Source organism: Cynocephalus volans, chromosome 10 (genome assembly GCF_027409185.1).
Source record: "Cynocephalus volans isolate mCynVol1 chromosome 10, mCynVol1.pri, whole genome shotgun sequence".
In the NCBI taxonomy this organism is placed as follows: domain Eukaryota; kingdom Metazoa; phylum Chordata; class Mammalia; order Dermoptera; family Cynocephalidae; genus Cynocephalus; species Cynocephalus volans.
Genome location: NC_084469.1, coordinates 130808971 through 130834211, shown reverse-complemented (window position 1 = coordinate 130834211; position 25241 = coordinate 130808971). Strand labels below are relative to the sequence as shown.

General features: G+C 51.2%; 2 protein-coding genes across 4 annotated transcripts; one reads left to right on the top strand and one right to left on the bottom strand.

The window, feature by feature from the left end:
• Positions 1–413: 413 nt before the first annotated feature.
• Positions 414–11243, top strand: VPS4A (vacuolar protein sorting 4 homolog A). 2 transcript variants are annotated; one of them, XM_063110826.1, is made up of 11 exons: positions 414–633; positions 4021–4132; positions 4233–4380; positions 5927–5985; positions 6092–6211; positions 6689–6845; positions 7413–7561; positions 7967–8048; positions 8334–8553; positions 9585–9725; positions 10408–11243. In XM_063110826.1, exons 1-11 carry the CDS (start codon positions 613–615, stop codon positions 10507–10509), a joined length of 1311 nt encoding a protein of 436 aa, XP_062966896.1. In that variant the 5' UTR covers positions 414–612; the 3' UTR covers positions 10510–11243. The 2 variants fall into 2 exon arrangements, with proteins under 2 accessions (XP_062966896.1, XP_062966895.1); XM_063110825.1 differs by having other exon boundaries at positions 415–633; positions 5924–5985.
• Positions 11244–14088: 2845 nt separating this feature from the next.
• COG8 (component of oligomeric golgi complex 8) lies at positions 14089–25224 on the bottom strand. Of its 2 annotated transcripts, XM_063110782.1 has the most exons (6): positions 24808–25224; positions 23260–23467; positions 21384–22211; positions 17557–17725; positions 16571–16747; positions 14089–14649 (listed from the first exon to the last, which is right to left on the bottom strand). In XM_063110782.1, exons 1-6 carry the CDS (start codon positions 25200–25202, stop codon positions 14492–14494), a joined length of 1935 nt encoding a protein of 644 aa, XP_062966852.1. In that variant the 5' UTR covers positions 25203–25224; the 3' UTR covers positions 14089–14491. The 2 variants fall into 2 exon arrangements, with proteins under 2 accessions (XP_062966852.1, XP_062966851.1); XM_063110781.1 differs by lacking the exon at positions 14089–14649 and having other exon boundaries at positions 16253–16747.
• Positions 25225–25241: the final 17 nt, after the last annotated feature.

Genomic DNA, 25241 nt, shown 5'->3' with positions numbered 1-25241 from the left:
CCCCGCCCCTTCCCCGTCCCGTCCCTCAGTCTCAGGTCCCACCAGGCTCCGCCCCAGCCCTCGGCCCGCCCCTCCCCTTCCCCGCCCCGCCCCTCGGTCCCAGGTCCCACCAGGCTCCGCCCCAGCCCTCGGCCCGCCCCTCCCCTTCCCCGCCCCGCCCCTCGGTCCCGGGTCCGGCCAGGCTCCGCCCCACCCCCTCGGCCCTCCCCTTCCCCGTCCCGCCCCTCGGCCCCAGGTCCCGCCAGGCTCCAACCCATCCCTCGACCCGACCCGCCCCCGCCCCGCCCCTCGGTCCCAGGTCCCGCTAGGCTCCGCCCCGGCCCTCGGTCCGCCCCTTTCCCAGCCCCCACCCCCGTCCGCCCCGCCCTCGCCGGAGATCGGTACCTGCAGTGCGGGCCGTGGCCGCCGGGGGCAGCCGCGCAGCTCGGGCCCGACCGCTCTGGGCCGCGCTCCTCGCTCGCCCTCGCTCTTGGCTCCCGCTGCGAGTGGGTACCCTGCCCGCGCCCAGCGCCCACCCGCCGGCTCCCCGCGCCGGACCGCACCTCGGCTCCCCGGGGCCAGACCGAGGCCTCAGGCAGCGCCGCGGGGTGTGGGGCGGACCCAGGAGATGAAATGACAACGTCAACCCTCCAGGTACTAAGGCACTGCTCGGCCCGGCCGCGGAGGCCGAAAGCTGCGCGGCGGTGCCTGCGGGCCGCGGAGCCGAGCGGGCGGGCGGCCTCCTCGGAGCCCCGGCCGCCCCCGCCCCGCCTCTGCCCGTCTCTGTTTGCACGCGCTCGAGAGGCGCCTTCACCCCAGGCCCCGCGGCCTCTACGTGTTGCCGGCGTCCCCGGACCGCCGTGTTGATCAGCCTCACCCAGGCAGGCCTCACGGGCGCCGCCTCCCTCCGGTAGCTCGTCCCGGGGTCCGGCTGGTCGCTCAGAGAGCGATGCTCCTCCCTTCTCCTGCCCCGGCCCTGGAGCCCCCTCGGCCCCCGTCGAACGAGTCCCCGGCTCTTCCCCCAGTCTCCGACTTTCTCTTCTCGGCCGTGCCGGGCAGTCCTGGGCCGGCGCCACCTAGATGAATGACTGACCCATCCTCCAGGTGCTGCCGGGCCTGCAGGGCCAGAAAACATAAATGCTCAGGCCACAGACCAGGGTTTGAATCTCACCTCTGCTACTCACTAGCGTGTGACCTTGGACTAGGTTTTTGGTCTTGGAATCTCGGGTTTTCTCATCTGTAAAATGGGGTAGGGTTGTGAGATGGAACTAGATTGAATAACTGGGGTAAAACATTCTTAATATAGTGTCTGGTACTAGTGAGTGCTCAGTAAGTGAGAGCATCAAAAGATGGGAAGCATTCATACCTGGAGGGAGAGGAGGGATGGTTACCCCAGCTGGAAGAAAAAGTGGAAACAGGCATGGAGTAAATTGGGGTACTAGGTTAGGAATAAGATGGAGTCCAAAGCCAGGTCCTACCATCCACCAGGAGAAGCCCTGATCTGTTATTGGCAGATTTCAGCCTGCAGATCCCATCTGCCCGACTAGTTTTGGTGTGGCCTGTGAGCTAAGAATGTTTTTACAGTTTTTTTAATTTTAAAAGATGACCGGGGCCGAGCCCGTGGCGCACTCGGGAGAGTGTGGCGCTGGGAGCGCGGCGACGCTCCCGCCGCGGGTTCGGATCCTATATAGGAATGGCCGGTGCACTCACTGGCTGAGTGCCGGTCACGAAAAAGACAAAAAAAAATTTTTTTTAAATAAAATAAAATAAAATAAAAGATGACCGGTAAGGGGATCTTAACCCTTGACTTGGTGTTGTCAGCACCACGCTCTCCCAAGTGAGCCACAGGCCAGCCCTTGTTTTTATGGTTTTTAAAAAACAGCTATATTAAGACAAGTCACGTGTCATACAATTCACCTATTTAACATGTATAATTCAACGCTTTTGGTATATTCACAGAATTGTGTGACCATCACATCACTTTTTAGAACATTTTCATCACTCCCAAAAGAAACTCTGAGCCCTTTAGCAGTTACTCCCCAATCCAGCCCCTGGCAACCCCTAATCTGCTTTCTGTCTCTATGGATTTGCCTATTCTGTACATTTTATATAAATGGAATCATATGATATATGGCTCTTTGTGACTAGCTTCTTTCACTTAACATAATGTCATAGGATTTACATTTTTTAAATGGCTGGAAAAAAAATCTCATGTCATGTGAAAATCATATGAAATTCAAATTTCAGCATCTATAAATAAAGTTTTATTAGAATATATCCCTGCTCATTCATTTACATATTGTCTGTGGCTGCTTTTGTGCTACAAAGACAGAGTTGAGTAGTTGCTACAGAGATTGTCTGGCTGGCAGAAGAATCTAAAATATTTACTGTCTGGTCCTTTACAGAAAAAGTTTGCCAGCCTCTCTGTTAGCACAGCTTCATTATCCTTTTCTCTCCTCCTCATCCTTTGTCATATGTGTTACTAGAGATGCTGCAGGGCTGACAGTTTTATTTGTCACCTTTCGCTCCTGTTATGCAAAACTGTTTCTCTCCCTATGTGTGAAAAACTACATGGTTGCCAGAAAAATCTAATGCATTCTTCAGTACATTAATAGAGTATCTAGAAGGAGGGAGGGATGGGTCTACTCTGCTCCATGGGGGGCAGAGCATGCCTTGAGTATTGTTCTGAGCCCCGCCTTTCAAAAGGACAGGCCCAGGCAAGAAGCCATAGAGAGTGATGAAGTCCAAGGAACTGGGGGTGTCTGCTGTGGAGAAGAGAAGCCACCAGGGACAGGTGCACTGCCTCCATATCTTGTCTGAAGAGCAGTCACGGGAGAGAGAGTGGACAAATGAGGCTTGTGTTTAAGCTGATCATCCAAGAAGGTTCTGGGCTCCTAGCCATTCTCTATTTGTAGGTAGTGGAGGGAGCGGAATCTTGAAAATAGTAGCAACACTCTCCCACCCTTCCTCATCTCCACTCTGGTGAGTTCATTTAACATTAGCCTGGCCTTGCTTACCCCACTCCGTTAAGAGTCATATAGCTAGCTTCATGTCTTTTGGAGACTCGTTACTTGCAGATGAGGAAGGGCTGAATAAATGTCCTGGCCCTGCCAAGAGCTGGTCAGCAAGTTTATTGTTTGCCGTGGCTGGAACTGTGGGTCTGCGGTGGGCTCTGCCTGTCCAGTGACTCATGCTGGATCAGGTCAAGGAGGAGAATTCTGGTCACGCCCACGTTGGTGAAGCTGCGGTTTCTAAAACTGGATATGTAGGTGCTTTCAGTTCAGCCAGGACATGGGCATGTAGGATTTATGAGATTCTTCAAGACACTGTCATAGAATTCTTAGAAGGTTCCAGAGGACAGTTCCCCTCAATTGGCAGCACGTATGTCCTCTGGAGTAAGCAATCACTGTTCTTGTGGAGCAATTGGTATATTGAACCATGTGTCTACACATCCTAGGTGTCAACTTTAGATAGTTGAGGAAAACTGTCTTCTCTTTTCAGCCTAGAGAAGCAAGTTGAGTTGGGCCAGTAGGAGGGAGCAGAGATGCCTTGAAGTCCAGCTCGCAGAAACTCTTGAGTTGGTGCTGGACTTTCCTAGCTGGCCGGCTCTGCTCTGGTCCTGGGGACAAGCGTAGTTTCTGGCCTCTTTGCTGAGCAAAACAGCAGTCAGTTGCTTCTGGTACTTCCCCTTTTGCAGGCTCTCAGTTCAGGTCTGTTTCTCTTCCTGGAGGCGGTGGAATAGAAAGTCCTACAAACTTGCCCTTTGAGCCCTAAACTGAGACATCAGGTCAGGTTTCCACTTGCTGAAGTCCTGAGAAGGTGGTTGCTTTTGACCGTAGGAGCCTACTGTGAAGAGAGAATTCGATCTTTCAAAGCTTCATTTTAAGGCTTTTCTAGCTGATGCTGGAAAAGTAGGCCAACGTAATGGTCTGTGACCGAGAAACCCCCAGGCCTGGGAATATCTCTCACCAGGCTGCCTGTGACCGCAAGGGCTTTCCAGATCTCCTGGGAAGTAATGAGCTATTTGCTTTCCCTTTCCAGAAAGCCATTGATCTGGTGACAAAAGCCACAGAAGAGGATAAAGCCAAGAATTATGAGGAGGCACTACGGCTCTACCAGCATGCCGTGGAGTATTTTCTTCACGCTATCAAGTGTGAGTCTCACTTGGGGTCCTCCCTGGCTGCGGAGCTCCTGCGACAGGAGGGCGGGTGCAAGGGGCTCACAGGGGCACCTCTCTGGTCTCCTTTTTGCAGATGAGGCACACAGTGACAAGGCCAAGGAGAGCATTCGAGCCAAGTGCATGCAGTACCTAGACCGGGCGGAGAAGCTGAAGGATTATTTACGAAACAAAGAGAAGCACGGCAAGAAGCCAGTCAAAGAGCACCAGAGTGAGGGCAAGGGGTGAGTGTGCAGGAGTGTACCACTGGCCCCCGTGTGCCTTTTCACGTGTTGCCATTATTCTTGCTGCTGACGCTGCCTTGGACTTCCAGGGCGCCCGCCTTATGGGGAATTTTACTCAGATGATGATAATGCCAGCGGCTGCCTCCGCTGGATGCTTCCCAGAATACTTGCACGTACGTTGTCGCTGTACAAGACGCCGTGGGGGTGGGGAACCTAGTGTGGGGGTTACCCTGGCTCTGCCGCTGCCTAGCCATGCGACCATAGGCAAGTGTCATGACGCCCCCAGGCCTCCAGTCCCCTCATCTCAGAAGGGGGAGAAAATGGAACTCCCCTCCTGGTGCTGCCGTAAGGACAAATGAGATGTGGGTGAAGCCTTTAGAGTAGAGCTTGGCATGTGGTAAGCACTCAGGAAATGTCAGCTGCTGTTTTTATCAAAGACTCATCATCTGCATCTGACAGGTGAGGTGAAAGACTCAGAGAAGTCCAGAGATTTGCCCAGGTCACACGGGCAGCACATGCTGGAGCTGGATCCATGTCCGGGGCCTCTGTTTCTGATTCTAGAGCCAATGATCTCTCCGCAGCCTCTCATTCCCGCTCTGGGGTTTGCTCACCACAGTAATGCCAGTCAGCTGAGCACACATGCCAGGGGCATCCTACAGGTGAGGCTAGGGTTGACGTGGCAGGAGTGTCATGGAGTAGGAGAGGTGGGTGCTGTGTCAGGCACCTCACAAGAGGCAGTATGCTCTCTTCCCAGACGGAGAGTCCGTGCCTGTGTTCCGATCCCCCAGGGTGAGAGTTCCTAGAAAGGGATGGGAGGTGAAGGGTCTCCAAGAGGGATAGAAGCGTTTTGAGGATGGTAAATAAATTCAGTCGGGACAGGAATTGGCCACTGGGATGAGAATAGTTACTGTGTTCTTTTCCCCAGGTGTCCCCTTTAGATTTAACTTGACCTCTTTTTTGTCCTCTGGGCCATGACTACTTTGTTTTTTTTTGTTTTTTTTTAAAAGATGACCGGTAAGGGGATCTTAACCCTTGACTTGGTGTTGTGAGCACCACGCTCAGCCAGTGAGCGAACCGGCCATCCCTATATGGGATCCGAACCCGGGGCCTTGGTGTTCTCAGCACCACACTCTCCCGAGTGAGCCACGGGCCGGCCCGGCCATGACTACTTTGGAGTCATGGCCACATGCTGTCTGTTTCTGAGTCTGTCTGAAAGGCTCCTGACAGTTAATTTCTTTGACTGGCTGCTCTCTAAGTCCAGCCGAAGCACCTTCCCTCCCCAGCCTTCAGGAGAAGGCAGGAGTCTCTATTCTTATTCCCTTAAGGAAGAAACAAGCCTGTGTTATGAGAGTGTTTCCTGAGGGATCCAGAGGTGACTTCCTGAGAGCCTGTGGCCCTGATGTCCTCGAAGGACCCCTGCTCGCCAGTCACCCACACTGTCGAGCAGGGAAAGTGTTTCTTAACCACCATGCTGGCGGCAGCTCCTGGCCTCCTTGCTCCTAGGCTAAATGGCCAGCTTGTGATCTTCTGTCTCCTTTCCCAGCAGTGATAGTGACAGTGAAGGGGATAATCCAGAGAAAAAGAAGTTGCAAGAACAACTGATGGGTAAGAGGCCCAAGGCCCCGCGGCAGTGGGAGGGGACGTGGCGTGGATCCCTTGCTGGGTGGGCTCATGCTCACGGGTCAAGCTTGGGTCTGCCTCCCTCTTGCAGGTGCCGTGGTGATGGAGAAGCCCAACATACGGTGGAGTGACGTGGCCGGGCTGGAGGGAGCCAAGGAGGCCCTCAAAGAAGCTGTCATTTTGCCAATTAAATTCCCACACTTGTTCACAGGTGAGAGTTGAGCCACTTTAGGGCCAGATGTAGAAATGTCAGGCTTCTAGAGAGCAGCTCAGGGCCACATTCTGAAGTATCCAGGAGCAGGTGGGGACTGATCTCCCTAAGCCCGCAGAGATGAGGGCCTGGCCTTGCCATACACTCTCAGTCAGAGGGGCCCAGGGCTGCTCACCGTGGTCGTCTCCTCCTTGGTTTCTCGCTGGTGTCAAAAACACTTTGTGACTAGAACTTTGAGTTGACCGTTTCAGTGGGTGGGCAGGGTCAGAAACCAGTGCCAGCCAGTGTCACTTAGCAAGGGCCAGGATTAAGACCAGCAGGTAGTTTAGTTCCCTTCATTCCTTTGCTCCTAGAATCAATTGTTTTATAGAACTTTTTTTCTTACTGTATTTAAAGGTCACTAAAGATGCTCTGCTATTTTTTTGTTCCCTTTCCCCAACCAGGAGGAGGCTTACTTCAGTTTATTCTTTATCGTAGGCAAGCGTACCCCTTGGCGAGGGATACTGCTCTTTGGACCCCCTGGCACAGGGAAATCATACCTGGCTAAAGCCGTGGCAACAGAGGCCAACAATTCCACCTTCTTCTCTGTGTCCTCCTCAGATTTGATGTCTAAGTGGTTGGGGGAGAGCGAGAAGTAAGTCAGCCATCAGCCATGCTCACTGGCAGCTGGCAGCTGCTGGCGGTCGAGGTTCCCTGCCCCTTGGAGTCCCCTCCCAGAGGAGCCGCTGTTGGATACTCGGGGAGAGTCGTCAGGAGAGCACTGTCATGCTAGCCTATTGGATGGGACACTGTCCTGACAAAGATAGGTGATAGTGGAAGGGAACTGGGGAGAGAAGAAGTACACAAGAAAGGAAGGGAAGAGAACTAGGAATAATTGGGCATTATTTGAGAACCCTCTATTGGGCATTTTAGATAGTTAACTTATTCCCCACACCAACTCCCATTTTGCAGATGATGAAACTGAGGCTCAGAGAAAGGGAAGTGACTTGTCCTAGGTCCAGAGCTAATGAACGGGCTCTGACTGCTCTTCCTCCGGTACAGCGCTGCCAGAGGATGTGTTACCACCGTTTTTTCTGCAATCCAAGCATGACTGGTCTCAGCCTCCCTGTGGGAAGGGCGAGAGGAGAGAAGTGGGGACTGGGGCCCTGAGCGGGCATGTCTGGGAGCGCCCAGATCCTCACCCCATTTCTCACCTTCACAGGCTAGTCAAGAACCTGTTTGAGCTGGCCAGGCAGCACAAGCCCTCCATCATCTTCATCGATGAGGTGGATTCCCTCTGTGGATCCCGAAACGAAAATGAGAGCGAGGCTGCCCGAAGGATCAAAACGGAGTTTTTGGTCCAGATGCAGGGTGCGCACCAGTCCCAGGTCCCCCCTTGGTTCTCGTCCCACCTAAAGCCAGCCCAAGGCTTCATTATTGAGCTGTGGCTGGATTTGGTTGTCCTTAGGGTGGAGGAGAAGCACTTCTTGGCTCCATCTCCTCGGGCCTTAGGTGGGCTGTCATTACAGAAAAAGGTTCCCGAGGCCTTCGCCACCCCAGCCACTCTGCCCTCCCATGGCAGGCGGTGCTGCAGTCTCTTCATCCTGGCACAGCCAGGACAGGGTGCGGTTTAATTTCAGTTGGGACCCTGCTAGTGGTGGCACAGGGATGGCTCAGTTGATGACACACAAGGTCCCTGCGGTCCGTTCCAACAGGTTCTGACTGACCCTTGCAGGTGTCTTCAGAGTCAACGTCATTGTCCCCCTTTCTCCACAGGGGTGGGGAATAACAACGATGGGACTCTGGTTCTTGGTGCCACAAACATCCCCTGGGTGTTGGATTCGGCCATTAGAAGGAGGTGAGATTTCCCCAGTAGGGGCTGGGGATGACGTCTTCTTCCAGCCACGGGCGGCCTGCTGCTGGCAGCCGTGGGTGCAGCCAGACCCCTTTCTCTGGAGTTTTCCCCATGTCTGCATATCATGCAGAGCCCCTAGTCAAGATGGGTCCTTGAGGGTCATGTCATCAGCGTTGCTGGCCTGTGAAGTGCATTTCATTTCCCTCTCGAATCTCCATGCCGCCCCTGCCGTTAACACCATTCTGACATCCTCTCTCAATTCCATTCCTGCCATGTGCTTGGCTCTAGGTTTGAAAAGCGAATTTACATCCCATTGCCGGAGGAGGCTGCCCGCGCCCAGATGTTCCGGTTGCACCTGGGGAGCACCCCCCACAACCTCACAGACGCCAACATCCATGAGCTGGCCCGGAAGACGGAGGGCTACTCAGGCGCGGACATCAGCATCATTGTGCGGGACTCCCTCATGCAGCCTGTCAGAAAAGTACAGTCAGCAACACACTTCAAAAAGGTAAGTGGCCAGCAAGCAGTTGCTTAGAAAATGTTGCAGGAAGTGGGGCATATTGGTTTTCTTTGACAGCTGCCTGGCCCTGCTCCCTGGCTGCTCGGGTGACACATTCTTGGTCTCCTGGAGAACCAAGGGCAAGTGCCAAGTGGACCTTCTGGCTCTGGGGGAGAGGCTGCACCTGCTGTCTCTTTCCCTGCAGTTCTTCTTACTTGAATGTGACCACCTCAGGTTGTGTGAAAGCAGACAGGGACAGTGTCCTAACACCTCTGCAGCCTCTTCCGCCAGTACTGCACTCTTGCACAGGTGGGCAACAAACACATACTTGGAAAGTGGTGGATATAAAATTACCGATTGTAAGGAGGACTCATCCATTCTTTCAGCTGATCTTTGTTGAACATCTACTATGGGTCATACTGTGTGTCTGTCAGTCCTGGGTGCTGGGGGACATCAGTGACCACAGCAGACAAAAATCCCTGCCCTCCCCTTTCTAGTCAGGGGAGACAGACAATAAATCAGGTCAACACTGGTTTCTTAAGAGGTGATGAGGGGGAAGATAGAGCAGAGGAAGGGAGCCCAGGAGACTTGGAGGTCACTGCAAAAGGACAGGCCACAGTGAGTGGCATCTGAATCAAGAGTAGAAGGAGGTGAGGAAGTGAGCCTTGGGAATATTTGGGGGAGCATTTTGCCAGTGCAGCAGACGTCGGTTGGAAAAACATTTTTGATGTCACTGCATTCGTAGTGAGAGTTAGTGGTGTTAATGAGGAATATATCAAGGCATCTGGGGCTACAGAATGAGATTCTGGCGAACAGTGGCTGGAGTACCTTGCTATCAACAAGCTTCCAAAATCAAACTTGAGCCTCTTTGACCACTTGGCCCAAGAGTCATGAAGGAGCTTGTTCCCCATCAGACTCTGATGACCTATTAACCCTACTGTTACCTTCTCTTTAGGATGTTTGTAGAGATCTGAGGTGTCCTGCCTCTCCCCGACTGACGGGCAGCCACTCCAGCCGGTCAAACTCCTGTTTGTTTTCAGGTCTGTGGTCCTTCCCGCACCAACCCTAGCATCCTGATCGATGACCTCCTGACCCCGTGCTCTCCAGGAGACCCAAGGGCCATGGAGATGACTTGGATGGATGTCCCTGGTGACAAACTCCTAGAGCCTGTTGTTTGCATGGTAAGTGACCGGCTGGGAGAGAGGGCTGCACAAAGCCCAGAAAATTGGGGGTTGGGTCCAAGAATAAAAATGAGCTTCTTTGTGTCCTGGTCTGTCGTGGCACCTCCTAAAAAGAGAATGGACTTTGTTGCTCTGGGTAGCTGGGGCTCCTGCCATGAGACTCAATAGGGGCCAGGCAAGAGGCAGTAGGCTTAGCATGTTATATTCTTCAGCAAGAAGAGTAAAGCCCAGATAATGTGACCACATCACTCCGTGGGTTTGGCTCATTTGGTACACAGAAGGAACAGTAAGTGTACGGCAGCATGGATTGATTTGATGCCATCGTGAAGGCAGCCCCTTCATCCGAATAGTCTGGACCTGTTGTTATCCTGTAGTTTGCTGACTGTGTTGCCAGTTCTGTCCTGGCAGGTGTCTGCCGTTGTGGCCGCAGTGGTGGGCCTGCAATTAAGAAAGCTGCTACGGGAAGTTATGCCAGAGTTTAGGCTCCCGGAGCGGAAGTAGGCCTGTCTGGAAATCATCTGAGCTGTCTCGGGCAGGAAGAGGCTCCCTGCAGGAGGCAGATTCACATGTGGCAGCTACAGGGAGTGCTGCATTTGGGTGACTTTGAAGGCAGGCCTCTTCCCACCCTAGACTACACGGTCATGGGGCCCTGCTCCTCAGCTGCCTGCTCTTGTCTTTGCAGTCGGACATGCTCCGATCTTTGGCCACCACCCGGCCCACCGTGAATGCAGATGACCTCCTGAAAGTGAAGAAATTCTCAGAAGACTTTGGACAGGAGAGTTAGAAGCTTCTTCACTTGGGTGATGCTGAAGGTGGGAGATTGCCTGGAGCAAATCCACAGCCCTGTCCACGTTGGTGGACAGATAGGGCCCTAAGGCTCATCCTAAAGTCACTACAGTATCCCCTCTGCTGTCTGGCCCCCAGCCAGGGAGCAGAAAGGAAGGGCCTCCACAGCACAGAGACGCTCCACCGCCCAGCGGCACACGGTGGCTCCTGGCTCTTCCTCTCCTCTCCTCTCCTGGATGCTCACCAGCCCCTTCTCCTGTCTTTTTAAAAAAATCTTGTTCCCCTAAATTAATGCTGCTTGGATTTCCGTCTTGTTTATAAACAAACTCACCTGGAAGCACCAAGGAATGGGAGCAGCCATGCTGTGGGAGGCACAGCAGTCCTCCAGACGGCTGGCCAGGTCCCCCCACCCCTGTTCCTTTTATGCCCAAGTTTTGCTCCTCGAGAACAGATGGTCTAATGCCCATGGGTCCCCTGCCCAAGCTCTGCCTGCAAAGAGCAAGAGTAGGAAAAGCCATTCCCACACTCCTGGGTTTGCATCCAGGGCCCTGTGGCTTCCTTGCAGCAGATGGTTTCTGTGAGCACAAAGCCGCTTTGGTCAGAACGAGGGAAGGCAGCTGGGCGGGTCTTCACTGCTGCCTTTTCTTCCTGTGAATGTGAGAACACTGAATGCAGCCACTGCCCCGGGTCCCTATCCTGGAAATAGTCAAATAAATCCTTTTCCCTTCTTGAGCCATCTGAGTGATCTGTTTAACTCTTGTCTGGGGCTCTTTGAGGCCACTCTTGCTTCTGATAAAAAGACTGGTTTCTCTCTCTGCTCTGTCTCCTCTCCTCTTCTCTTTAGTAGAGCAGGAAGTAGGAATGCTCACCAACTGTCCCAGTTCTCAGGCCTTCTCTCCAGTCACCTGTGCAGGGCCCCCTTCCCCATAAGGCCTCAGAAGTTTGGCTGGGGGTGTTTAAGAGAACTGGACAGTTCTTCCTGTTGTCCAGCCTCCAGATCAGGGACTACAAGCTGAGAGGCCTGTGAGCCAGACTTGGCCTGTAGCTATGTTTGGTCTGCTGTCAACACTTAAAAATCAAGTGTATGGATGTAAAGATTCAGATTCTGGCTTCTGGAAGATTAGGTTAGGTAACGCTGGGCCTGTGTCCCCCTGAGGCAGCCTATCAGCTGCTGCTGAGCAGGGGCTGTCCTGTTCAGGAGGGGTCACACTTCCCCTCTTATTTGTGTTGCCTGCCTAGGTAGTCCCTGTGGCCATTTGAATTGGTGACCCCTGACAGACACCAAGGTCCAGAGCTGGCAGCCCTGGAAACGCATCTGACAGGGAGCAGAAGCAACAGAGGTGCTCCACGTTTGTCCCCTGCATGTGAACACACTGAAGTCAGACCATGTCCACACAGAAAAGGCCTGGCATAGTAAATAAAGCTGGTAGCCTATGAAGGGGGTGTTCTAGCCTTTCTTCCCCCTCCAAAACCCATTATTCTCTCTTTTTTTTTTTTTTTTTAAAAGATGACCGGTAAGGGGATCTTAACCCTTGACTTGGTGTTGTGAGCACCACGCTCAGCCAGTGAGCGAACCGGCCATCCGTATATGGGATCCGAACCCGGGGCCTTGGTGTTCTCAGCACCACACTCTCCCGAGTGAGCCACGGGCCGGCCCATACTTCTCTATCTTTAAAACCTGAATGGGGGCCAGCTGGATAGCTCAAGTGGTTAGAGTGTGGTATAACACGATCAAGGGTTAGGATCCCCTCACTAGCCAGCAGCCAAAAATAAAGATAAGTAAAACCTGAATGGCCAGAACTGATGGCATGGCCAACTATCTGGTGGCAATGGCCTTGCTCTGTGACGTCTTTGCTCTGGTTAGGATCCTCTGCTGAACTGAGCTTACTTTTGACAGTAGCTTGAAACTTCACTCTGGTGCTGCTTTCCAATCCCACATTACCTGGAGTATCAGTGGGCCTGACCTCCAGGTGATATTTATCCGTCAGCTGTGGCTGGGTTCTTTGTTGCTTAGGAGTTTTCACGTAGTTCTTGATTAGTTATAATGTGCTCTCAGCCACCGGTTAGTTTGCAAATGCTGGAATAAAAGTCAGGATATGAAACCGTCCCATCTGTACTGCTTTCACTTTAGCTCATTATGAGTGTTAAGAATTTACCTCCAGTTACCTTTACTTGAATCACAAGGTCCTTGCTCCTTTTTTTAAAAAACCTGCTTCCTCACTTCTACTGCTTAGACAAACACCTTGACAAACCATAGGGGTTAACAGTCTTTAGGGCTGTTGTGGCTCATCCTCATAGATGCAGCTCCAGATGCACCTGCCTTTCCATTTCTATCTCAATGACCAGCAACAGGAACCACTACTGATGCATGGACTTGGGCTGCAAGCAGATGACCTGACATTGTCTGTGTTAAACATGTGCTTAATATATACAGAGGAATTGTTTTCCTAAATACTCTGAAATTCACTTCTCTACCTGGATTCTGTTCTAAACCTGCCTACATTGGCTTTCACTGTGGAAGTTGATTTCTAAAACTTTCATTAGCTCAAGATGCTGATTTGTGTGTATGTGTGGTTTTTGTGGCTGATACCTGCCTGAGGTGGCAGAGATTCTTTATTGGAAATGCAAGGATTTGTTGCTACTCATCTATACCACAAAGGCGTTACCAAGGGCTGTTAACTTCAGAAGACTATAAGAAAACATTGCACTTTTGCAGGAGCTACTTAACATTGTCCAAGGGAAAACAGTCTCAATGAACTCTTTCAATTTTTATAAAGACCCATGTTTTCAGTATAAACAAGCACTTTCTACAAACTTCCCCAAAGGCTGAGTCTCTAACCTCGGGGCAGTGCTTGGACGTGACTCCTCTCCAAAGTATGACTGCACTCACAGCCAGTACACTTCCTTAGGCCCCAAGAGAAAGCCACGGGGAAGAGTGGATCTTTCTTTCCTGGGTTCATTTAATTAACAGCTGTTTAAAACACTTTTTCTGTAAACAACTTACTGGACTTCCTACTACTTGTGTACTTTCATTTTGAGAACTTTGTTTGGCCAGAGTACCTGCTTTGCAAATCTCAACATAAAAATGAGGTAGGCCTACTATCTAAAACTGGAGTTCCTTCACCTTTTGACAAAACTCTAAGTTTCTTAAAGCTAAACACTGGTCAGTGTGTTGCTAATTTATTCTTCCAAAGTAAGTGTGGTGACCAGGAAGCACCAGTTCTGCTTTCTGTTTCTGTCCTAACTAACAGGAAAGGGCTCACTGTTCCTTCTGTCATCACCTCCTCCCCAGCCCAGCTCCAGAGCCTCCACCCAAAGACTGAGCCAAGAACCAGCTGCTCAAGAGATCTCAGCAGCAAAATCTTCCCCAAGTTTATTAACAGTGGAAGGCAAAAGGTGGAGACCTAAACTATATCTGAACCTATTAAAATATGTGTACTTATGTTAGTACTGCCGTTAAACACTTTCTTGAACTGGGACCATTCTGTCGTGTGTTTTACCTCCACAAGCAAACTGGTGTCCTAGGCAAATCAAGGACACGCACACAAGCCCTTTGTAAAAATAAGAACTCTGTGAAGACAGTCAACCACAGCCTTACCTTCATTTTTAACACCAGTTTTCAGATATTTGGGACTACATTATTATCAAATCTTGGCTTTGGGATTATAAAATATAAAATCATTTCTACTGAGTGTGAATTTACTTGCCCCACCTATCTGCATATAAAATGGTCAGGAAATGTCCACTCCTTCAGGGGGGATATTTTTCTCCCCAAGTTGTAGGCAGTATTTTATCCACAGCCGATTTGGGGACAAACATTTCTAACATCTTCCTCCAACTTGGTTTGACATTCTTTGGCAGTCCACCGTTTCTGTCAAATCCGGGCCAATGCCAGGTTGATGCCAAGTAAGACGGGTCCAGCTCAAAGGCAAAATGTCTGCATCTTGATTTTCAGAATCCTCGGCCCCAGCAGGAAAGCTTTAGTCGTTCACCTCCATCCAGTGGACGTTTGTAAACGTCTTGCTGTCCATCTTGTCAATGAACAGGCAGCCCTGCAAGTGGTCCATCTCGTGCTGGACGATGCGAGCCGCCCACCCACTCGCCTGCCACACCACCTGCTCTCCTCTCGGGTCCAGCCCTGCAAAGGAAGTTACAGCCTGGGTGAGGTGCGGACGTGCTGAACTGCATCAATCTCAGCCTCCTTCCCCACTCCACAAGATCATCAGAGAGCAAATGTAGATAGCCGCCCCCATCCTTCCACGAAAAGATGCCTCAACTCTGCCCCTTACCAAGTATTCAACCTGCTTCCCGACGCTTCGCCTGGGGGAACTCCAGGGCCAGCACCTGCAGCAGGTCGTTGGGCTCACCATGGGGCTGAGATGAGAAACGACCTTGTTAAAGTGCTTCCCTCTGCACACTCTCCCACTTCTGAAGTACCGCTGTTGGCTTTCGATTCCCAACAAAGGTATTTTGGCTTGGTATGATATAAAATAAAGGGACACCACTGGCTTGCGGACCCTCTTGGACCAAGTGGCTTGTTTGTTCAAGAGGAACAAGAATCCCAAGCCCAGCGGAAAGCCACATTCCGCAATACATCCTGTGGTCTGACAAAATGGGAATGGCTTATCACCCTGGGCTGGGCAAAGCTGGGTCCCACTTCTCCAAGCCCGTTGTGCCAGATCTAAGTAAAGCTGAAGAGTTTGTGTGTGTGAGAGAGAGACAGCCAGCGAGCAAGAGAGCATAAAGCAGAGGCTGGGGCGTAAGGTAACAGCGGAAGTAGGTCGCCCTCCCCAACCCATGTCCCATCTGAGCGGCTCTGCGCTCACCGGAGCCTCCTTCCCCACCGCAAACTGTCAGGCCTGTCCCGTCCACTCCCGGGTCCTGCCTTGTCCCTGCGGAGGCTCCGCGATCAACCACCGCCACCCTGCCCGAGCTGTCCCCCGCGCTTTGCGGAAACGAATTCGGCCGCTCCGGGGCCGCCCCACCACAGGCGGGGAGAGACGCACGCGCTCAGCAGCCGCCCCAAGGCCCCGACGCCCGCACCTGAGATCTGCACGGCCTGGAAGCGGGGCACGCAGGCCAGGAAGCCGGCGACGCTCTCGCAGCCCTCGGGGAAGGTGAGCAGGCGGCCGTCCAGCACCCGCAGGCTGGGGTTGACGAACACGCGCAGGGGGAAGGGCTCCATCTGGCGGAGCGCGCGCAGGCGCGGCGCGCAGGCTCGGCAGAGCGCTTCGGGCAGCTCCAGGGCCAACACCTGCAGCGGCACCCCCAGCTGCGGCGCGCTCAGGCCCACGCAGCGCCGGTGCCGCATCACCTGCACCAGCCGCCGCACCAGCCGCTGCAGCTCGGGCCCCGCCAGCTGCGCCGGCTCCACTGGGGCCGCCACGGTACGCAGCACAGGGTCGCCGACCTGGCACACGCGCGGGTACGGCGGCTCCGGCGCGCCTCGCACCAGTCGCTTCACGTACTGCCAGTAGGAGCGCCGGCGCGCCGGGCCCTCGAGGCCGTCCGGGGAGGCCGTGGAGCTGCAGGGCCGGGCGCCGCCAGGCCCTGCCAACGCTGCCCTCTGCAGGCGCGGCCCCAGCAGCAGCCCGCCGCACAGCCGACCCATGGCGGGCCCCAGCGGTAACTCGGAAGCCCGGCCCTGCCCCGCCAGCCCCCGTAGCCGCCGGGGACGCCGGGAAGTGTAGTCCCCGCGCGCCTTCCGGGAGAGCCGCCAGCGAGAGGACAGCGGCCGGGCGGCGATCATCAGTCGGTTTTATTGTTTAATTCCACCCATGTACAAGAGCAACCGGGAAACTCCCCCTTTCATTTTCCTCCCACGAGTCTGTCCTGTGCATTCCTGGGCGAGGGCCCTGGCCCCAGCACCGGCAGCGACTCTGTCCCCCGCAGACGCTGCCTGGGAGCCCTGGCCGCCCGCGCAGTAGGTACTGCACCCCATTCTGGGCGCTGGCACACTGGCTAAGGGCTCACACTGGCCGGCTGCCCCTGCAGCGGCTCCCTGGATTCTGCCTCCTCTTGCCCACCCTCAGGGTGAGCTGCAGTGGCAAGCTCGAGGCTTGGCTCCTCGTCGGCAAGCTCCGGTGCTGGAGCTCTGAGCTCAGGTACCAGCTCCTTTTCATCCAGAGGAAAGACCATCTCTTTCTTTGGCAGGATAAAGGCGAGAGGCTCCTGGATAACGCTCATGTTCACATGCCCAAGGTTTCCGTACTTGGAGAGCTGAGTGGGTGGAATGCCTGATCCAGACGGTAGGAAAAGTGAAATGGAAAAAACATTACAAAAAAATTCAAATATAGAAGTCACAGAAAAAAAAAAAAAAAAAAAAAAAAAAAAACCACTTAAGAGGAAGGAACATACACAATTATAATTATATTTCAATGCAGAAAAAACCGTCTGTGTTATATGGGACGGGAAGCCACACTGTAATGCTGGTAATCTGGAGCAGCACCAGTGGACTGGGTGGAGCTCTGAGCCAGAGAACCTCAGTAAGCACCTCTCAGTGAGCACGGGCTTCCCTGTGACAGACCCAAGGGAAAAGCTGGGGCCAAAGTGGAAAGCAACCACTCTAAGTGAATGTGATCCCTGACCCACTGCCCTTCGGGAATTTGTGCCTTCCCCAACCCCCACTACCAACATCAGAGGACACAGAAGTGAAAGCAAATTGGACAAAATATTTAAAAACCCCTTCTCTGAACACTTCATATAAATGGAATCACACAATATGTGGTTCATTTATGACTGGCTTCTTTTACTTAGCCAGATATAACCACATATTGTATGATTCCATTTATATGATATGTCTCCAAAAAGCAAATCTATAGCAAGAGAGAGTAGGTTGCCAGGGACTAAGGGTGCAATTGAGGAATGACTACAAATGAGCATGAGGGATCTTTTTGGGGTGATGGAAATGTTCTAAAATTTGATGGTGGTAATGGTTGCACACCTCTGTACATTTACTAAAAAACACTGACAAACAAATGGGTGAATTATTTAGTATGTGAATTACATATCAGTAAAACAGTTTAAAAAATCTTCTTTCTCTTACCTAAAGTCTGTGCTATCTGAGCTGGTGGAAAAAGGACTTGGAGACAGCGATTTAAATAAGGGACAAGGTCTTCCAGGAAGACAGTGCAGAACTGGACAAAGAGCTCTTGCTCCCCACTGCTGAAGGCGGCCTCTTCTGCACGATGAAAGGCCAGGATTATTTTGGTTACCTAAAAGACAAGGACACCATCAATCACTGGGGCAGGTTATCACCACTGGCAGTGTGTGAAACTAAGCAGAAACATGCAGCTGTCAAGTTTTCATGAAGAAAATCATTCCAAATAGTGTATGATCTTACATCTTGTTTAAACTCAGAACTGTGGTCAATTTCCACAGTTATGTCACTTCACTGATGTATTTCTAACCCAACTTGTTTTATTTCTGGCATAGTTTCCAGTTTCAGTGGAGAAACATAATGAAATTATACAGTGAATACATGGTTCTTGACTCCCATGGGGGATGGACCAAAACTGTAGGATCCAGAAAAATGAAGCAAAACTATAAAAGGTTTCTACTGAGTAAGGCCTTTGAGGCTCCAGAAAACTAGAAGTGGTAGAGAAGTATAAAAAAGAAAAAGCTAGAAAAGAGGTTCCATAAACAACAGAACAGCCTCGCTGTCCATTACAGTCACAGTAACAGACTCTGGTGCTGGACTTACTGGTTCAAGTCCCAGCTGTGCATTTGGTTCTGTGACTTCCAAATAATTAGTTAAGCACTCTGTGACTCAGTTTCTTATCCATAAAGTAGGGCCAATAAGAGGACCTACCTCAAAGGACTGTAAGGATCAAGTCTTAATATGTGTAAAGTGTGATGAACGCTACCTGGCATGGTGAAAGTGCTATATAAATGTTTGCTGATTACTATTATCTGAATTTCATTGCCTCTAAAAAGCTTCGATGCCCTTGCTTTCTTGCTCTTACAGAAGGACATCAACAGAAAGATTTTATATAAGTCACAGTTGCCAGCTGGCTGACAGCCATTAATTATAAGAAGCATCCCAATATCCAATGATTTAAATGTGTAAAAGTCCCTATACCAGCCAGCACCAAACACCCCCCCCCAAATATGTAAAAACTGTGCACCATACTAGGATATTATCACTATCACTTACATTAGGCTCTTGTGGTTCCTACCCTCAGTATCCACTCTTTTGTATAATCCTCTCTCAATCTGAGATTTGCACTATTTTTTTTTTTTCCCTTGGCAGCTGGCCAGTATGGAGATCAAACCCATGACCTTGGGGTTATAAGGCTGCGCTCCAACCAACTGAGCTAAACAGCCAGCCTGAGATTTACTTCTAACCAATAGAATATGGCAAAGGTGAAGGATTTTGCAGATGTAATTAAAGTCCCTAATCAGTTGACTATGAATTAATGAAAATGGTGATTATCCTGGGTGGGTATGACCTAATCAGATGAACCTTTTAAAAGAGGAAACTTAAAAGTTAAGAGATGTAAGCAGGAGAGATGATCTCCTTCTGGCCTTGAGGAAGCAAACAGCCATACTGTGAGCTGCCTGTAGAGGGTACAAAAGCCCTAGGAGCTTAGGGCCGCAGTCCCGCAACTGCCAACCCGAGTGAGCTTGAGAGGGAGTGCTGAGCTACACATGAGACTGCAGCCTGGCTTACACTTTGACTGCAACCTTGTGAGCAGAGGACCGAGTTTTGCAGCACCTGGACTCCTGACCCTCAGAAACTAGGAGATAATAAATGTGTTGTAAGTTGCTAAATTTGTGGGGACTTGTTATGCAAAAACAGAAAACAAATACATTATTGAATCTTTACTGCAGGTAAGCCCCTTCAGGGATTGTTCTAGGTCCCATGAAGGGGGAACTAACCAGAGATTCTCAACCAGAGAAACCTCTAAAACCACTCTAAACCTCTCCAAGTCAGCAGGCACCATTGTCATATGGACTGGTTTACTACAAGCCTGTTACCAAAGTAGGCCCAGGGTAGTAGAAAGCCAACAGGACTTCTGGTCAAGATGGCGGAATAGACGGTCCCCAGCGTCACTCCCACAAATCTATGAATTTACAACTATGAAAATGTAACATCAACCAAGCTGGGGCCACTAGAGCTCAGGTGAAGAGGAGGAGAGACCTATGGAACTCATGAAGGCGGGAGAAACCACAAAGAGAGAAAGAAAAAACTGCTCTCAGCGTTTCAGGCCATGTCCGCTTTAATGCTGGAGCACATGGAGCAGAAGCCAGCAGAAGCCACAGCTGTGCCCTTTAGATGGAATACTTGGAGGCGGCAGGGAAGAAGAGGACTTTGGTGGCTCCTAGGACAGCAAGACCACTAACAGGGTTCCCGTGGACCCACACAGGAGTGAGAAGCCAGAACAGCTGAAAAAGGGGAGCCACTCAGAGGCCGGTGGGTCATCACAAGAGACTGGTGCATGGCCCGTCCCATGGGAAGTGTTTGGAGCACGGGTGGTGGGGGAGACGGGCTCACCCGGGGAACACTGGGACACAGCAAGGACAGCCAATCCGCCCCCCAATCAGCACAGGACCGCTCAAAGGAGACTGGTCGGGAATGCAGAATTGCATGGGGTGCAGTTTGATGAAAAGATTCAGGCTCAGACCAGAGTTTCTACACAACCCAGGTGCACCGGGTCTCTGGAGAGCCGGAAGTACCTGTAAGGTCAACCATTAAACCCTGAGCTGCACAAAAAGTCTTTCCTAGGGAAACAGCAGCAAAGCGGCAATTTAGCTCAACCACACAGCTCAAGTACTGATTCCCACAGGAAGTTCCCCTGTTTTAGAAGAAAGCAAAGGACAAAAACTTAGTTCTGGCCCAGGCACACCATTAATGCCTTGGGGCCCACCAGGGGACATAAGGCATGGAGCCAGGGTCCCACAACCACTTATACCACCAGCACCTCGGGTTCCCACCTGGGAACCTGAGGATTGGAGCCAAGGACCAGACCCCGCTCCCACATACAGGCATGCTGTGACAGTGCCTCAGGGCCCCACCTGGGGGCCCAAGGCATGGAGAAGGGGACCGGACCTCCTTCCCACAACCAGGCACACCACACCAGCACCTCAGGGTCTGCCGAAGGACCTGAGTCATGGAGAAGGGGACCGGACTCCACTCCCACAATCAGGCACACAGTGCCAGTGACTTGGGGGCCACTCAGGGATCCAGGGCATGGAGAAGGGGACTGGACCTCCCTCCCACAACCAGGCACACTGTGCCAGTGCCTTGGGACCCACTTGGCGACCCAGGGCATGGAACTGGGGATCAGACAACCAGGCACACTGCCAGCACCACAATGCAGGCTAGACACATCTCCTCCATGTGGGTGGCCCACCATAGCTACCACAATAACCATGGCTGCTGACAAGGCAGCTAGATGCCACAACCACCATGCAGATGGTCCGCCAGCCACTGCAGTGAGTTGACACAAGGAGAGTCACCAGCAGAGATAAAGAAAGGAGGAGGATGTCTGTCTCCACAGAGCCCATTTCATACTGACGGAAGAGACATCTGCTCTGTGATAGTATTGGGGGACCTGATCACACCTCTCAGCAATGGACAGATCATTTGGACAGCAAATCAACAGAGTAACCATTATTCTTTCAGAAGGAGAGAAGAAATCTAGGGTGATTAGAGGGGGAAGCGGGGAGAGAGGGGGATGAGGAGAGATTGGACAAGGGGCATAAAGAATAATTATAATTTGTAACAATATACATGCTAGTAATATTGATTTGATCAACATATCTCAATGTTGTATCCCAAAAATATGTATAATCAATTTTGATTCAATAAAAATTAAAATTGGGAAAAAAGAAGAAAAAAAAAAAAGAAAGCCAACAGAATGCACTCACTTTGACAAGGGCTTCCTCCAAGGTCCCAGTCACGTCCTGTGCCAAAGCCACAGGGCAGCAGAGGCGCAGATCGTTGAAGGCAACCAGAATATTGTTGAGGAAACAGGCAAGGGGTGGGAAGTCTAAGAGCACCATTGGTGGCTGCAGGGTCCCTGGCTGAGTGGCTGGCACAGCAGCAGGCACAGTACTGCTGCTCAGGATGGCTGGAGCTGACATGAGGGTGTAAGAGTTCATTTCATCCTGGAATTTCTCCATTGCTTGCTGAACTGCTTTCTGGAAAGTTCTGATGGCTACCCGCTGGAAAACGGGAGCCAACTGGCCCCGGAAATCAGCCCCCACCCGGCTGAAGGACAGCCCAAAGTACATGCACTGGCCCAGCAGAGAGTCTAGGCGGCTGCCTATCCCCTGGAAAAGGTCGGTCTCCAGCACCTGCAGGAACTGTGAGACTTTCTGCAGCACCCAGCCATGGAAGATGGCACTCTTGTTCACGGTGTGCTCACCCATGACAGGGGGCAGCAGTGGGTCATCATCTGAGAAGATGGCACGGTACTGGGTGATGATATCGAAGAGATGGACACGGCAGGCCTCAATGGTTTTTGTGATATGGAAATAGGGATCATCATTAGGAATGGCAGTCAGGATGGAACGGAGCCAAGCATCCCGGGCCTGAAGAAACTTCACCCTCAGCTCGGCCTCAGTGAAAATGTCCATGCGCCGCAGGTAGCCAATGACACGGAGGCAGGCAGGGAGCTGGATGCTGGTCCTCAGTTGCTGGATCAGCTGGCTCAGCATCAGCTGCATAGACTGGCGCACTTCGTTCACAATGCCCTGACAATACAGAGTGAGTCATACCATGCTAGGAAAGACACTCTCTGGAACCCATTCCACTAGCCCTAAATATTGCAGACCAACATCCCCATGGCTTTCCTGACACATGAAGTACATTTCCTAAAGCTCAGGCTTGCAGGTCACCAGCAAAGATCTGGTTGGGTAACTCTCCTCCTAAAATGCTTAAAATCCTCCAATGAATTCCCATTACCATCAATAAAATTCCAACTACTCACCATGGCCTAGAGGCCCTGCCTCATTCTCCATCTTCATCTGCTTCCTAATCCTGTCCCACTGCTCACTACAGTCCAGTCACACTGGCTGTCTTTGTATCCCTTAAACACTTGTTCCCACCTCAGCTCTCATACTTGTTCTTCCCAATTCCTGGTTTGTTCTCTACCCAGTCTTTGTATAGCTGACTCCTTCTCATCATTTAGGTCTCAGCTTAAACGTCACTTCTAGAAAGGCTTTTCCTGACCAACCTACCTAAAGTAACCCACCCTAGTCCTCCTCTGCCCCATTCTCTGATTTTCTTTTCTTTTTTTTTTAAAAAAGATGACCGGTAAGGGGATCTCAACCCTTGGCTTGGTGTTGTCAGCACCACGCTCAGCCAGTGAGCAAACCGGCCATCCCTATATAGGATCCGAACCTGTGGCCTTGGTGTTATCAGCACCGCACTCTACCGAGTGAGCCACGGGCCAGCCTTCTGATTTTCTTTAGACACATTACGACTATCTGAAATGATCATATTATTTATTCATTTCTTTATCAATTATTATACTTCCCACTAGAATGTAAGCTTCACGAGAGCCAGGGCCTTATCTGCTTTGTTTACACCATATCCCCAGCACCTAGACCAGTGCCTGGCACATGATTAATACTATCTTTGAATAAGTGAATGAATGAATGTTTCATGTTCCAGCCTGCCTGGCTGGCAAAAACTCATGTGAAACATGCAGGGGTTTCTGCCTAAACGTTTAGTCATGACCAGAGAATTAATGATTACGAGAATATCAGTTTGAGTCCTCTCTGGGCAAAATTTGGATACCTGGATGACAGGGATGGAGGAGTATTTCCTTTCCAGTCGGCGTACATAGGCTGCAAGCTCCAGGGCCTCTTCATAATAGCTGTTCCGCACACAGGTGTCCATCAGCTGAGGAATCTCCAGGATTTCCAGGATTTCCGTGTGCCGATTTAGAGTCAGAGTGTTCATCCGGCGGTTGGAGCTGATCTCCTCGGCCTCCTTCACAAAGTTCCTAGTAACAATCAGGAGAATGTTAGTCCCTCACTGCTCTGCACCCAGACTTTAGCTACAGTTGCCAAACACTTACTATTACTGGGCACTGGGCTGGATGGTTTATCTGATTTAACCCTCAAACCAAACTTACGAGGTAAGTGCTATTACTCTTGAGAAAACTTTTAGTCCTAGAGAGGTTAAACAACTTGTCCAAGATCACACAACCAATAAAACTGACAGCTCTGAATCCAGATCTGCCACTTACTAGCTGTGCTACTTACTAGCTAATGTAGTTAGCCTTTCTGAAACTGTTTCCTCATTGATAAGAGGTGAGAATTAAATGAGATGTCTGTGAAGCACTTAATGCAGAACCTAACAGAGTAAATATGTCAGTAAAAGAGACACAGAGTAAAATGTTTCTTTAATAACAGCTATTAAGATTTTCATAATAAAGCACTACCTAGCCTAGAAGCCACAACCCAACCCCAAGTTCCCTCAGGTCTTAATCTTCTCCTATGCTATCACTCAACCTTAGTCCCTGCTATAGGTCTACGTGTTACATTTCTTGTCTGTTTTTGCACAGAACTACTTTATCAAGTCCCCTTTCTGAAGCATGCAAGGGTACAAAAGTTGTTGCCAAATATCCAGAGGCTCAAAAAAAAAAAAAAAAAAAAAAATTAAACTTTAATCATGAAGGGCTAGAAGGCAGGACTAAGGATAGAGATAATGGATTAAGGCTCTAGAGAGACGAAATATGGTTCAAAAAGGGGGGACTTACAGATAATCTTTGGTGCCCCCAAATGGAAAGATTTGTCAGCTTCTTATCAATGAAAGTTTTAAAGCAGATGACCTCTAGTCCGAGCTGTTGTATATGTAAGGATACTTCAAAAAGTTCACGGAAAGATCGTTGTCTTTTAATTCTAATTTTACACGAACTTTTTTGAGTACCCTCGTATATATAACTACATAAATATGCACATATATTAAACTGACATTTACGGGGTGTTAACTATATCAGACCCAATGATAAGCGCTTTTCATGGATACTCTTTATTTAGTGCTCACATAAGCCATACATGGGAAGGATATGCTCCTGGGTTCCAATTCTGATTTCGAAATTTTTCTAGCTGTCCTTGGACAAGTCACCAACCTGTGTCTCAACTTCCTCATATGTAAAATGGGAATAAGAGTACCTACCTCAAAGGTTGTTGTGAAGTTTAAATGGATTAACAAAGCGCTCAGCGGAAAGCCTGACACATGATAAGCGCTATGTAAACGTCAGCTACTTCTCTCACATAATATCACCGCAAATGTCAGCTATTGCATTCACAAGCCCCTTTAGCCCCAGGCCCGCCGCACCTGCAGCTCTGCTGGAAGCTGGGCAAGCGGTCGAGCAGGCAGCCGAGCGACGCCTCCACGTCGCCAAAGAGGCGGTGGATGCGTTCGGTGCACTCGGCGCCGCGGATGAAAGTCTTGTAGTTGGCGAAGGCCAAGTCGCGCGTCTGCTGCAGCAGCTGCGCCCGCTCCTCAGCCAGGCGCTCGGGCTCGCGCCGCAGCCTCTCCAGCCCCGAGCCGCTCAACTCCCGGAGGTAGCGACCCACATCGGGCCGTTCCCGCCACTGGGCCTCAGGAAAGCGGTCCCGGAACAGCGATGCTAGGAGCCCTTCATCCTCCACCTCCCCAAGGGCAGCTGCCGTCACTGTCGCCGTGGCCGAAGCCGTGGTTGAGGACGAGATAGTCGCCGTCGCCGCCATCTTCCCGGCAGACGCATCACTTCCTCTCCGTAACGACGA

What these genes read in the sequence shown, in the direction of transcription:
- VPS4A (XM_063110825.1), top strand. Translation starts at nt 613, where the DNA reads ATGACAACGTCAACCCTCCAG. An exon ending in GTTGCAAGAACAACTGATGG is followed by an intron (nt 5,986 to 6,091) that starts GTAAGAGGCCCA and finishes TCCCTCTTGCAG; the next exon opens with GTGCCGTGGTGATGGAGAAG. An exon ending in TGGTTGGGGGAGAGCGAGAA is followed by an intron (nt 6,846 to 7,412) that starts GTAAGTCAGCCA and finishes TCACCTTCACAG; the next exon opens with GCTAGTCAAGAACCTGTTTG.
- COG8 (XM_063110782.1), bottom strand. Translation starts at nt 25,202, where the DNA reads ATGGCGGCGACGGCGACTATCTCGTCCTCAACCACGGCTTCGGCCACG. An exon ending in AGCTTCCAGCAGAGCTGCAG is followed by an intron (nt 23,468 to 24,807) that starts GTGCGGCGGGCC and finishes GATTGTTACTAG; the next exon opens with GAACTTTGTGAAGGAGGCCG. An exon ending in CCTCCATCCCTGTCATCCAG is followed by an intron (nt 22,212 to 23,259) that starts GTATCCAAATTT and finishes CTGTATTGTCAG; the next exon opens with GGCATTGTGAACGAAGTGCG.